This window comes from Cololabis saira, chromosome 6 (genome assembly GCF_033807715.1).
Source record: "Cololabis saira isolate AMF1-May2022 chromosome 6, fColSai1.1, whole genome shotgun sequence".
NCBI lineage: Eukaryota > Metazoa > Chordata > Actinopteri > Beloniformes > Belonidae > Cololabis > Cololabis saira.
The window spans coordinates 10,131,395-10,145,270 of NC_084592.1; the positions used below are offsets into that span (position 1 = coordinate 10,131,395).

Consider the following 13,876-nt stretch of genomic DNA (forward strand, 5'->3'; position numbering starts at 1 on the left):
CGCACAGCGTTCTGCAAAGTTCTGCATTCAGAAGCACACAAAAAACAACAGAAAAAGAAAGAAAAAAAATCCAGCTACCCAGGGACAAACATGTAAATCGTGCAAAAGCAGGCAACTGGGAAACAGCAGCAAACATGGTTTTATTTTATTTTTTATTTCTCTTACAAGTGACAACAGAAATTTGAAAGGGTGAATGAAAGGCTCAAACCTAAAATAAATAATGACTCACTCTCTTTCAATTCAATATCTCAACAATTCAATATGTATAAAACGTTTCAACATTGCTCTGAAAGCATCATCCTTTTACAAACCAATCTGAAACAAAATCAAAGTAAGATTATTGGAGCAAAATCAAGCAACAGGACTGATAACAGTCTTAGCTTATGCTTAACATTAGTAACAGTGACACGTTTCAGTTCAAATACAATTCAAAAATACTTGATCAATCCCAGATGGGCAATCATTTCATAAAAACTAACCAGACTACTTTTCCACGACTGCAAAAATCAAACTCAACTAACACAATGTGCATGTACTATTAAAATCAAACTCTGTCAGTGCTTGATGAGTTCACAGAACTCGCAGTGTTTTGTTACCAGCGCGACACAACGCTCCAGGGTGTATTCTTTTCACAATGTTCATGCACTGCTGTAACAGTGTGATATGAGAACTGCATCTTGCGTAGTCTGCAAACCACAATTTCATGAATAAAATATTGCCACACTTAGAAGACCGTGTGCAGGTTTTTTGGCTGCCCTGGAGAATCCGGGCTTGCGCCGTCGCCGTGACCCGATGCAGTGATGTAATTAGACTGTACTAAAGTTGACTTTGTTATTTGAATCGGAGCAATTTACGTAATCAATTACGGCAACGCGCCGGCCCAGCCCTGCTCCCATTAGTCACAGCAACGAGCCTTTTTTGCAATCTCTAATCATGCTCATTTCGCTTGGCTCTGTACTTCGCTTTAAAAAAAGGAACAAGATAAAAGCAAAACTCTAAAAGGTAGGAAGTGGCAAAGTGAAACAAAAATACTCACAGCCCCTCAACGCTGTAAGCTGATGCTCCTCCTCCATCTCCATCCAATACCCATAGAAGCACAATTTGTTTGTTGGGTAACCCGATAATAAATCTGAAGCGTCTGTTGAACTGTAGTTCTGCTTCCCTCATTTCTTTTTCAGAAATGCATGCCGAGCCCCTCAGAGTTGCACGCACACTGTCAGCTACTAGACTCGTTCAGATTTAGACTAATTTGTCCCAATTTTGTAACATGTATTACAAAAAGACAGTTACTGGCACTGCTCTGCTTCCAGCACAGAGAGGGCGAAGCATTAATGATCCAAATAAAGAGCACTCCTGGATAAATGCAGCTGCTCCCTCCTCTATCGGTCTGTGCAGCCCAGGGAGTGGCACAAAGCATGAGTGGCACAAAGCGCATGTGGCAACGTGACAGATGCCAAGGTGGAGATTGTGTATCAGTACTGTAGCAACACGTCACTACAAAAAGGCAGCATCTTTAGATGGAAACAGTCTCGTTCTCAGGCTATGAACACACCACGAAAAACAATTCTCATACTCATGAAAATGTACACAAATGAATGTAACTGTCCCCGATAATAGACGTTTAAGCCAAGAGTTTTAGTTACAAGAACAAAAGCAGAGGAGATTCAAACATGAAGCTCACCGAGATCATTGTTATCCGAGAATAAAGTTATCAGAGAATAAAAAAGGCATCGCAGAAACTGGGAACATTTGTATCCCAGGAGAATCCATGCACAAGTGGTGCCAACAACTCCAGTTGCTATTTGATGAAATACATTTTTTGTGCAAAATGGGGATCACTCCAAAGGAACATTTTCTCACTTTATCCGTTCTTCAGAATAATGTCTACAAAAAAGGAGCACATTTGGATGCACTACACAAGTTTAATCTGTCAGAAACTCACCTTCCAGTAGTCTGACTGTAAACTGAAGTACCTCTGGTATGCAGATAATGCTGGGAAAGCAGCAAGAGGAAAATGGACACAAAAAAAGAGGGAACAATGAGATAATAGTTAGTTACAAAGATCGAAACTGTGGAAATTCAATTCAGCAATACTTAAAAGACAAAACAAAAATAGCTGCAATGTTTTGAGAGGTATTAACAGATTACAGACTCACCTTTTGGATAGTCCTCCAGCAGGAGGTTGAAGTGGCCAAGCTGGCAGAAAATGTCAGGGTCCACTTTCCCCTCTGCTTTCAGGATGAGGGCATCATAGCAGCTAACGGCCTGAACAAAACAGGAGCAGTAAAGAGTTAATGGATGTAAATTAAAAACGGATATTACCAGAAAGAGGCCCACAGATTCTCCTTTTAACTTGTGCTGTAGCTGAAGTTTATGATCTGCTTCGTACTGCCAAATGCCAGCTGCCGTTTCCATCCATTCTGAGATGTTTTGCATAGTAGAAACTGTAAATTATAATGTGGACAATGAAGTCCAGTATCTAAACAACGGCTAAACAAATGAGCTCCTACAGTCTGAGCTGCAGCCTCGGGGACAGATGAATGTCAGAAACTGCTAGCATCCCAAGGCAGAATAAAGGCAGCTAAACACTCAGAGGATGTAAATATAGCTGAAAAATGAATTTAGAATATTTAAATAGATTTTATGAGGCAGACAGAAAACCTTCCTGTAAATCTTGAACGGTATTAAATGGTATTTGTATGCCTGGAAGAATAAAGCTGAAATGAAACCAGATCTTCTCTGTTTGCAGCCATTCAAAACTAACTAATGTTTGCGTTTTTAACATGAGCAGTGATGAAAGAGGACAAAAATCAGACAAGCAGATGTAGCTGATGCAAGAATTCATGATCAAACTGCTGGGAGAACATTTCATATTTTATACATATATAAAAAAAAATATAGGAAATAAAAAATCTTGTTAGCATCACCTTAACCTTCTGAAGCCCAATCATCCGTGTCAAGCAGACATTATTGCTAGTGTTAATTTGCAATATGCGATTATGAGCACATCACCAAAGTGAGGCTTATATGATCAACTCTGCATGAAGCAGACAAACTTTCATACACTTCAGCAATGTTGGCTCACAATGTAACATATTCTTCAGAGATCTGGACTCGGTGTCTTTTGTAAAAACTGAAACCCCTTATCATCACAAAACGAAATGAAGAGCTTGGACTTTGGTTTCCTTCCCCAAATTGTACTTCAATTAAAGGAGTAATAAACATGCACGCATCCAACATCCTTCCACAGCCAATCATACAGAGCTAAAATGTTGGAGTGACAGCCATCTGAACTTTTATGTGAACGGTTGCCGTTCCACTAACTCCGATTTAAAGTTTATATGGGAGTCATTACAACTGCCGCGGCCTGCTGCACCAGATCACTTGGCAGAAGCTACAGGTCTCTACTCACGTTTAGATCAGCAGTGATAAAAATTAAAAAGGGACATCCACACCAAAAATAGAAACGATAACAACATGGATGTGAGCGATGGCGGTCTGTACACAGTGACACTCTGCATGTGCAGTGGAGTCCAGCTGTACCTGGAAGAATAAAAACACGTCCACTAGTCTTTTTAGGATTTATTTGACTCACTTTTGTGTGAATCAAAATAAGTTTTGACAACCCGACAACCATAAAATAGCAGTCTGACACAGAAAGGAGGCTGCCAATAAACAACATGATTTACATGTCCTCTATTCTTTCTACAAAGAATATGAACGATGAGAAAACAGTTGTCTGTCTTTCATCACCACAGAGGGCAAAGCATTGTTGTATTTTGCTTGGATTATTTTTTTCTTCCATTTTTCATAGTTACGCTGCAAAAGTGATCTTAACTATATCGTTTGCAACAATATTATTATTATTATTATTATTATTATTATTATTATTATATTTTAAACTTGAAATAAATACTATTTTAGAGCTTGCACAAACCACAATTCTTCTGGAACAAGGTGGTGTTGACAGATAAGACCAAGCTGGAGTTGTCTGGCCTTAAGGCCAAGAACCATGTTTGGAGAAAACCAAACATTTCAGCAAAAGCAGGTCATAGCCCATGTCAAGCATGACAGTGGAGAGTTAATGATTTGGGGACGTTTTGCCGCCACAAGACCTGGGAACCTTGCAGTCATTGAGTTAACTATGAACTCCTCTGGATACCACTCTGTCAGCTGAAGCTTGGTTGAAACTGAGTAACGCAACAGGACAATGATCCCAAGCACACCAGCTTACCTACGACAGAATGGCTGAAAATAAAAGAATCTGGGTTTTGGTTGAAGTCCAGAACTCGACACAATTGACATCCTGTGGCGCGACACTAATATGACTCACGCCTTAAAAATTAATCAATCTACAGTTGTGTGAAAAAGTGTTTGCCCCCTTCCTGATTTCTTATTTTTTTGCATGTTTGTCACACTTAAATGTTTCAGATCAAACAAATCTAAATATTAGACAAAGATAACACAAAATTAAGTTTTTAAATGAAGGTTTTTATTATTAAGGGGGAAAAAAATCCAAACCTACATGGCCCTGTGTGAAAAAGTGATTGCCCCCCCCTGCTAAAACATAAATTATCTGTGGTTTATCACATCTTTGGAAAGCTGAGTTCAATTTCTCTAGCCACACCCAGCCCTGATTACTACCACACCTGTTCTCAATCAAGAAATCACTAAAATAGGACCTGCCTGACAAAGTGAAGTAGACCAAAAGATCCTCAAAAGCTAGACATCATGCTACGATCCGAAGAAATTCAGGAACAAATGAGAAACAAAGTAATTGAGATCTATCAGTCTGGAAAAGGTTACAAAGCCATTTCTAAAGCTTTGGGACTCCAGCGAACCACAGTGAGAGCCATTATCCACAAATGGCCAAAACATGCAACAGTGGTGAACCTTCCCAGGAGGCCGGCCGACCAAAATGATCCCAAGAGCGCAGCAACTACTCATCCAAGAGTCACAAAAGACCCCAGAACAACATCCAAAGACCTGCAGGCCTCACTTGCCTCAATTAAGGTCATTGTTCAGGACTGCACCATAAGAAAGAGACAGGGCAAAAATGGTCTGCATGGCAGAGTTCCAAGACGAAAACCACTGCTGAGCAAAAAGAACATCAAGGCTCGTCTCAGTTTTGCCAGAAAACATCTTGATGATCCCCAAGACTTTGGGGGAAATACTCTGTGGACTAATGAAACAAAAGTTGAACTTTTTGGAAGGTGTATGTCCCATTACATCTGGTGTAAAAGTAACACAGCACTTCAGAAAATGAACATCATACCAACATCAACAGTAAAACATGGTGGTGGTAGTGTGATGGTCTGGGGGTGTTTTGCTGCTTGAGGACCTGGAAGACTTGCTGTGGTAAATGGAACCATGAATTCTGCTGTCTACCAAAAGAAATCCTGAAGGAGAATGTCCGGCCATCTGATCGTGACATCAAGATGAGGCGCACTTGGTTTCTGCAGCAGGACAATGATTCACAACACACCAGCAAGTCCACCTCTGAATGTCTTAAGAAAAACAAAATGAAGACTTTGGAGTGGTCTAGTCAAAGTCCCGACCTGAATCCGATTGAGATGCTGTGACATGACCTTAAAAAGGCGGTTCATGCTCGAAAGCCCTCCAATGTGGCTGAATTACAACAATTCTGCAAAGATGATTGGGCCAAAATTCCTCCACAGCGCTGTAAAAGACTCATTGCCAGTTATCGCAAACGCTTGATTGCAGTTGTTGCTGGTAAGGGTGGCCCAACCAGTTATTAGGTTTAGGGGGAATCACTTTTTCACAAAAGGCCATGTAGGTTTGGATTTTTCTTTCCCCTTAATAATAAAAACCTTCATTTAAAAACTGCATTTTGTGTTTACTTGTGTTATCTTTGTTTAGTATTTAAATTTGTTTGATGATCTGAAACATTTAAGTGTGACAAACATGCAAAAAAATAAGAAATCAGGAAGGGGTCAAACACTTTTTCACACAACTGTAAATGCAGTTAAGCGACGCAGTATAGACGAATAGGACAGAACGCCTCTGCAACAATGTGAGACACTGATCAATCATACAGTATTTGACTACCGTTAAAGGTGGATCTACAAACTATGGAATCATGGGGCGCTTGGTAACGTCCGTATGATTTTTTTTTTCTGGCTTCATTTTTGTTGAAAAAGATTATTAAGTTAAGATGTTACGTTGTTTTTCCTCTGAGGTTATACATTTACCTAATAAAAAGACCCACCACAGAGGAGTCAGAGGATTTATATGGTGTTGTTACACACACGCACATACACACACACAAAAAAAAAAAAGGGGGGGGGTTTACATAAAATAGGCCAGGTAAAATATTCTGCACAAGGCTGAGGACATGATTGATGCAATGACACAAGTTGCATTGAGACTGAAATCAAGAACCAGGTATGAGGGGTATGCATAAATCTCCATGTTGTTTCTGATATTAGTCTGTAAAACATACCAAACTAAGTATTTGGACGGAGAGGCCGATGCCATATAAACAACGTGGATGTAGTGATGGAAATATGAGATTTCTTTTGCTTCATCCCACTGGAAAAGCACAGCAGAGTGATTTATATGTATGAGCTGGAAACAAGTTCTTCATTCCTGAATGATGTTTTGAAGACTTTCTCATTGCTGAAAAACCACACAACAAAAGAGAAATCGTATTGTATTAGAAAGTGTCCAACATATTATCACAAATTGGAAAGATAGCAGTGAACCAGTATCTTCCAGAGAGAAATGTGGTCAGGGAAAAGAAAATGTCTTCGGTTATTGTGATGAACTCAAATTTTGGGTCAAATGTAAGCGAGGAAAATCAGCGAGTAGAACTCTGGTAATGTTTTATAATTTAACCGAATTTGTTGGGAAGTATAAACATGGGAAAATGTAATTTGATCTGATGAGTGCAGATGTACCCTGTATCTGAGTGATGGGTGCATCAGGGTTAGAGGAGCAGCAGATGAAAGTATGCACCCATCCAAGCCAGCCAACTACCTGTCATGCAAGCCTGTGGTTGCAGTATGATAATTTGGGGTTGCTTCAGTTGGCCATGTCTACATTCAGAAACATACAGACGACGTGCAACAGAGAGATAATTTTGGTCTTTATGCCTCATGATTTGATCCCATTTTCCTCTATTCCATCTGAAAAAAGGATTGCCATCAATGATGGGTATACTCATTCAAGGGGTGTAACTGCCCAAAAATCACGATTCGGTTCATTTTCTGTACAGTACGGAAAAAATAAAAACAAAAAAAAAAAAACCTAAAAATTGCTCTTGTTTAATTTTCAACGTTTGTAAACCATGGTTTATACATTTTCTTATAAAAAATGAAAAATTAAAAAAATATCTAAAAATAGGAATAAAAAATAGAATAGTGCTTAAATCTATCACCAAGTTCTCCAATACATAAAACATTCTCAAATTAAACAAAATATAAAATGTGTTTAAAACGTGTTCTCAACAACTCAGTATGGACGCAGATAAAAACACCAGTGTAGTTATAGTTTTATTCTGATCTGAATTACTGGCAAAAGCCTGTTTCGATTCCAAAGGTAGCAGCGGTGACACGGTGCTGGTTTCTTTCCTCGCAGCAGCGATATTCACATTGGCGTGGTGCCGTTTCAGATGCGCTATGAGCTTTGACGTGTTGCCAGAAACATGACTGATGGCTGGTGAACAATGTCAGCAAACTGCTCTCGTCTATCTACTTGTCTTTGTCCGTTGTTGTTTTTCCATGGGGAAACCTCTGTGTTCCCAAACAGGAGACCTTAAAGATAAAGGAGGTTCTTTAAGCTCCAATTTCATCTTTACATCAGCCATGACGGCTGCTAGCGGATTAAAAAAACTCAGGTGGGAGTCCGGTGATGACTACAAACTTCCAGTCTGCCACTTAAGATGTCCGTGTGGGAACTTGGTTTTGAAATATGCTCTGCACGCAAAACATCCCGTTAACTAGCTACTGTTAAACATTGTATTCAGATCGGTACACGTCTGCACCGTATCGACGGCCCTGTACTGAAACGGTTCGAATGTGTGTACCGTCACACCCCTGACTCATACACATCATTAGGTTCACCTGTTCAATTAATAGCTAATCTGCCAGTCACATGGCAGCAATTCAAGGCATGTAGATATATTTGAAACTACTGATCTGAAATTTTTGCAGACAACAATTTTTAAGGTTTACAGGAAACGGTCCACAAAATATAGAATATCCAGAGAGCAGCAGCTGTCTGGATGAAAAAAAAAACCCTGAGAGTAGAATGTGCATACTGGTTTGATATGATAGAAGGGCAACAGTAAGTCGAAAAACCACACCACACAACCACAAACACCATCTCTGAAAGCATGACACAAAAAGATCGAAGCACATGGGCTACAGCGGCAGAAGACCACACCAGCTGCCAGTCCTTTCAGCTCAGAACAGGAAACTGAGGCTGCAATTCACACAGACTCATCAAAACTGGATGACAGATTTTAAAAAAGAAAAAACATTGGCTGGTCTGATGAGTTTCGATTTCAGCTGCACCATTCAGATGGTAGGGTCAGACTGTGCTATAAACAGCATGGATCCATCCTGCCTTGTAGCAGGGTGGTGGCAGTGGCATATCAGTGTTGGGGGATATCTTACTGGCACACTTTTGGCCCCTTAGTACCAACTCAGAGAACTCGAATCATCTCAAACTACAGGGTTCCTACACGTTTTTCCAAGGTCAAATTCAAGCACTTTTCAAGCACTTTCAAAATCCTCAAGCACCTTATCGCTCGGGTAAAATATCTACAGGAATATATATATATATATATATATATATATATATATATATATATATATATATATATATATACACACACACACACACACACACACACTTCTAATTTTTTCCGCTTTTTATCACAATTATGTACATTGTATCGTACTCTAAACATCTAGTTATGTTTCATCTTACTGATTTTATTCATCCTTGTAATAACTAAACTATACAGTCTGATCCCAATTTTGTGAGACACAGACACAGAGTTATAATTTCAAGCACTTTCAAGCACTTAAAACTAAAATCCAAGCACTTTTCAGGCCTTGAAAACACAACATTGAAATTCAAGCACTTTCAAGGATTCCAAGCACGCGTAGGAACCCTGAAACTAGAACATAACGAGTTTACTGTACTCCATCGGTGCGTCCGAAATGCCACACTAAACAGTATATACTAAAAAGTATACTTAAGTTCGGCACACTTTTTGAGTAATTATAAGTCCTTTTCGAGCCTTGTGGTCCATAGAGCCGGTGTTTATCTCCGGTTTCTGTAGCGCAAACGAACAGGTGGTAACCACCTCCAGGATAGGAGGCTAGTCTATCGCTGGATACTTCCCCTAGCAAAGCTAGGTGCCCATTCATACACCTGGGTGAAGTGAGGAAAGCCGAGTGTAAAGCATCTTTCCCACGGATGAACAAAGTGATGCCAGTGCCAGGGTTCGAATCCACAACCTTCGGATCATGAGCCCGAAGCTCCAACCACTAAGCCACTCCGCTCACAGATATCAGTAGTTTGCATTAATTCGGACGTACTATTCACACGTCACTTCCTGCTGTTGGGAGAAAGTGACGTATCACAGCAGCAGTAGCTGCAGCGCTCCGCTATTTCCTGTTTATCCTGGCCGAAACAAGATGACATTATATAATATTATTATATAATAATATCATTATTATACTTATGACATATACGTATCACTTGGAAACCAAACACCGCTGCATTGCGGGAAGTTTCTGCTTAGCTAGTGTCCATCAATCCACACTAATAAATTTCTCCGGAATGAGTATGGATAGCGCATACTATTGAGTACGTACTAATGTTTCGGACGCACTAAAAAAATTTCACATACTGTTGAATGAATGAATTTGGATACAGGAAGGAGAAGCGGAAATGACGGGAATTGCGTCATCACGTTCTCCGCGCGTCGCTGGTTTGATCAGGATATCCCGAATGATTAATTACTATGTATACACGGATTACCCTGTTTGCTCACGCATGTAAACGGAATATTCCGAATGTTTCAGTAAACGGAATATTAGCAATAACCCCAATTTTGACTGCATGTAAACGTAGTCTATGACTTCCACGGTCACCACATCTCAATCCAACAGAGCACCTTTGGGAGATTTGCATCATGGATGTGCACCTGCCAAATCTACAGCAACTGCATCATGCCGGGAAGAATTAAGCCAGTTCTGAAGGCAAAAGGGGGTCCAACCCAGTACCAGCAAGGAGGACTGCATTTAATCTTTCTTCTGCATGTTTTAGGAAGCCCAGATTGTCCACTGCTGAACGATGCTGTGTCCTAACTGTTGTACCGAATTAAAGGAGTGGTAGGAGCTGCAGCCTGGACACACCACACCGGCCTCCATGTTCCCAGTGACTCCCACGGAGCCACATGGTGAAGACACAGGCCGTGGAGGAGCGGCCCGGGCCGGGGGAGCGTGTGTGTGCACTGCTGCTTGAATCCTGCTGTAAACACTAAACGGGGTTAGCCTAGCCTCCACTACTAGTGAAGCCTGATTTGTGGATCCGCGTTAAATCGACGCGCACCGTACGCCGTAGGCTCTGCGTCGGTGTAACGCGGAACCATAAATCAGCCTTGAGCCAGTAACCCCGTGTTTTGCCCCGGACTCTCTTCCCAACCCCGCCACCTTGGGCCGAGTCGGACTGGACATTATTTTGGCAACTTAAAACTGAGGTCGGGGGGGGGGTTAAATCTGGTCAGAATTAAAACTTAAAACGGAGTATAAATGTTTGTTTAAGTGAGGAGAGAGACGGTTAGCCGCTAACGGGCTACCGGAGCTGAAGCACCAGCTAAACTCGACCCATAAAAGATTCACCTCCAATCTCAATAAAAACTTTATAAACTTTGTGTTTTAGTACGGCATGGTGATAAAAAAAGAAGTTAAACAGAAATATAAATCCAGCAGGTGTCCCGCGGGTCACCAGCACAGAGCCCGTGAGAAGTGACAACAATAAGCAGCGAGCTGCTCCACATGTGCAGCTTTACAGACGTGTTTAATGGTTATTGTGATGCTGCTGGCGGAGCTGTCATCGTGTCACCGTGTGTCTGCTGGTTTAGCGTATTTAATGCTGATAAACTTTGTGAAATAAATAAACAAATGCACTTTGGTGGCTTGATGGTGAACATGTCGCTCAAGCCTGAATTATGGTTCCGCGTTAAATCGACGCAGAGGCTACGCCGTAGGGTTACGGCCAGTACTCGAGTTGAGGGGGGGGTGAGGGGGGATGGCATCCCCCCCTGAAATAAAAACGGTCCAAATCATCCCCCCTGTAAAACTGCCATCCCCCCTTTCCATCCCTTATGTCATTTCATCAATGAATGTGGTTTTACTGCTATTTCAACATTTAGAGTCATCACCAGAAAAATAACACCAGAAAAATAACTTATTTGACAATTTTCACCTGTTTCAAGTAAATTTTCACTTGAAATAAATAGGAAAAATCTGCCAATGGGACAAGATTTATCTTATTACAAGCAAAAAAATCTTGTTCCACTGGCAGATTTTTCTACTTATTTCAAGTGAAAATCTACTTGAAACAGGTGAAAATTGTTGTTTTTCCCAGTGATGAGTCTTGTTTTAAGTGTAATGAGATTTTTTAACTAAAATGAGACATTTTAACTAGAAATAAAACAAATATTCTTGTTAAGATTGTGAGTTTTTGCAGTGATCCATTTTAGTTATCCTGTGAAGGACAGAGTCATATTGATAAGTTCAGAAAACAGTTTTTTATTTTTGTGTTTTGATGTATTGGATGTAAGCCCAGTGGATATTTAAAGCTTACAGAAGGCTGCATTTAACTGCTGCTATGTCATTCCTGCAGTATTTCTGCAGGTGTTTTGGTCACTGCTATTATTTGTAATATATTATATTATTTGTAATCAGCACAAATTATCTGTCCCCATATGATAAAATCCACCATCCCCCCTGATTTTCTTTTACAACTCGAGTCCTGGTTACGGCGTAGGGTGCGCGGCGACGCGTACCCTACGCCGTAACCTACGCAGTAGGCTCTGCGTCGGTGTAACGCGGGACCATGAATCCCCCTCAGTGTTTGATGGTGGCAGCAGCGGGGCTGCAGCAGCAGCCCCCGCCGGGGGGGAGGTGGTGCTGGGGGGGCTGAGGGTCTGCTGGGGGGCTCGGTACCACCGAGCCCAGCTGGGACGGGCAGGGCAGGTACCGGGGCAGGTGTCGTACCTTCAGCAGCAAGGCCTTCGTTCTGGCGCCATCTTCTTGAAGCCCGTGAAACCCGAACAGCGAGCTGCAAGCAGAGACACACAGCTGCTGTTACTGGGGGGGTGGAGGTGGGGGCTGCTGCACACAGCACATTATCAGGGCCGGGGACAGAGGAGAGGGGAGGACTCTCACCTGTCCACCCCGAGCAGGCTCTCGCCCTCCGGCGCCGTCAGCCCCGGAGAGTCCTCCCGGGCGGCGGAGGCTTCGGCCGCCGCCATTTTCTCCTCGTCATTGGCGGCAGCGCCGCGGCTGCGGGAGCAGGAGGAGGTGGAGGAGGAGGAGGAAGAGGAGGTGGAGGGCAGCGACACCCCGCACGATCTCATGGAGCAGTCACGGGGCGAGCGGCGGGACCGAGCGAGTCCGGCTCAGGCCGTCGCACAGCTATCCAGGATTACAGCGGGGCGCAGCGGAGTTCTCTGCCAAATCCTCAAGGAAATGATCCTCTATAGTTCTCGTCCGCACGCCTCATTGTACATCAAAACACGGCGGGTATTCCGGGCCCAGTTTATGCATGAAGTCGATGTTGCTGTTTGGCTCGGAGGAAAGAGTGTTATTTGGTAAAATCGCAAACTTCCCCAAGCAGCGGCTCAAAGTTGTTGTAATTGTGTCACACAGGCAAACGCACGCCGCCGCCGTTGGCCACGCCCCTCCGCTCACGCCCACCAATCAGCGGCCGCCCTCGGGGGTCACGTGACCGCATCCAATTGATGTGCTACGAACCTCCCAGGCCCCGCCCCCTGGGCTGTGATTGGTCCCCCGCGTCGTATTATGATTACGTAACTCCTTTTCTCGGAACCCCATTTGTCGAATAATGTGTCACTTCTGTCAAGGATGTTTGTTGCAACGTTGCACATGTACCTTTTCTTTGAAGGATTGATGTCTATTGCATGGACAAATTACTCAAATATTTGGTTAGTACACACAAAGACAGACGGAGCAACAATGCAATCAAATCCATAAATGTTTCACGTAAACGAAAAAGTCTCCACCTAAAGGCGGTACCCGTGAGTCTTGTTTATTTTCAAGCATCATGCCACAGCCCCTTCACACTTGTTACATTTGCTGACTGCTCATTTTTATTCTGTAAATTCCTTATTATGTTCAAGAAAAGTCACTGAAATTACAATTATTTTTCTGTTACAGTGTCATGGCCATATCAACACAAGAAGAAACACTATCAATCACCAGTCATCAATACAATCACCAAAGGTGCTATTAAAATGTTAAACAAGAGACCTCTGCATTTGTTGTTTATTAAATTTAATTCAATTGTCTGTTTTGTTTCTAAATTTGCTCACAATTTCAATGCTGTACGTTCAGCCTATTTGATAGCTGAGGAGCTTGTATTTCTCTTGTAGAGTAAAATCATTGACATCATATCCCACCATACGAGATGAAGAAAACCCAAGTTTGTGAATCAGCAGCTTTATTAGTCAACCGTGATAGGCATGTTTGAAATTTGTGGAAAACTACTTTGAATGTTCAACCTATTCCATTTTCTGAAAGCCTATGAACACATTAAATCCTACCTTTGTTCAAGCCTAAACAGCTAGAAAGCAATAAAAGCACAAAGTGAA

At 41.9% G+C, this 13,876-nt stretch overlaps 1 protein-coding gene across 1 annotated transcript in view; it reads right to left on the reverse strand.

The window, feature by feature from the left end:
• The window catches only part of kdm6a (lysine (K)-specific demethylase 6A), a 77,402-nt gene extending 64,465 nt beyond the window's left edge, over positions 1–12,937 (reverse strand). Inside the window, exons 1-4 of the mRNA XM_061723261.1 lie at positions 12,432–12,937; positions 12,261–12,324; positions 2,157–2,265; positions 1,943–1,992 (exon numbers count right to left, since the gene is read on the reverse strand). Coding sequence (XP_061579245.1) covers positions 1,943–1,992; positions 2,157–2,265; positions 12,261–12,324; positions 12,432–12,622 — 414 coding nt within the window. The 5' untranslated portion in view covers positions 12,623–12,937. The remainder of the gene's footprint in view (positions 1–1,942; positions 1,993–2,156; positions 2,266–12,260; positions 12,325–12,431) is intronic.
• Positions 12,938–13,876: the final 939 nt, after the last annotated feature.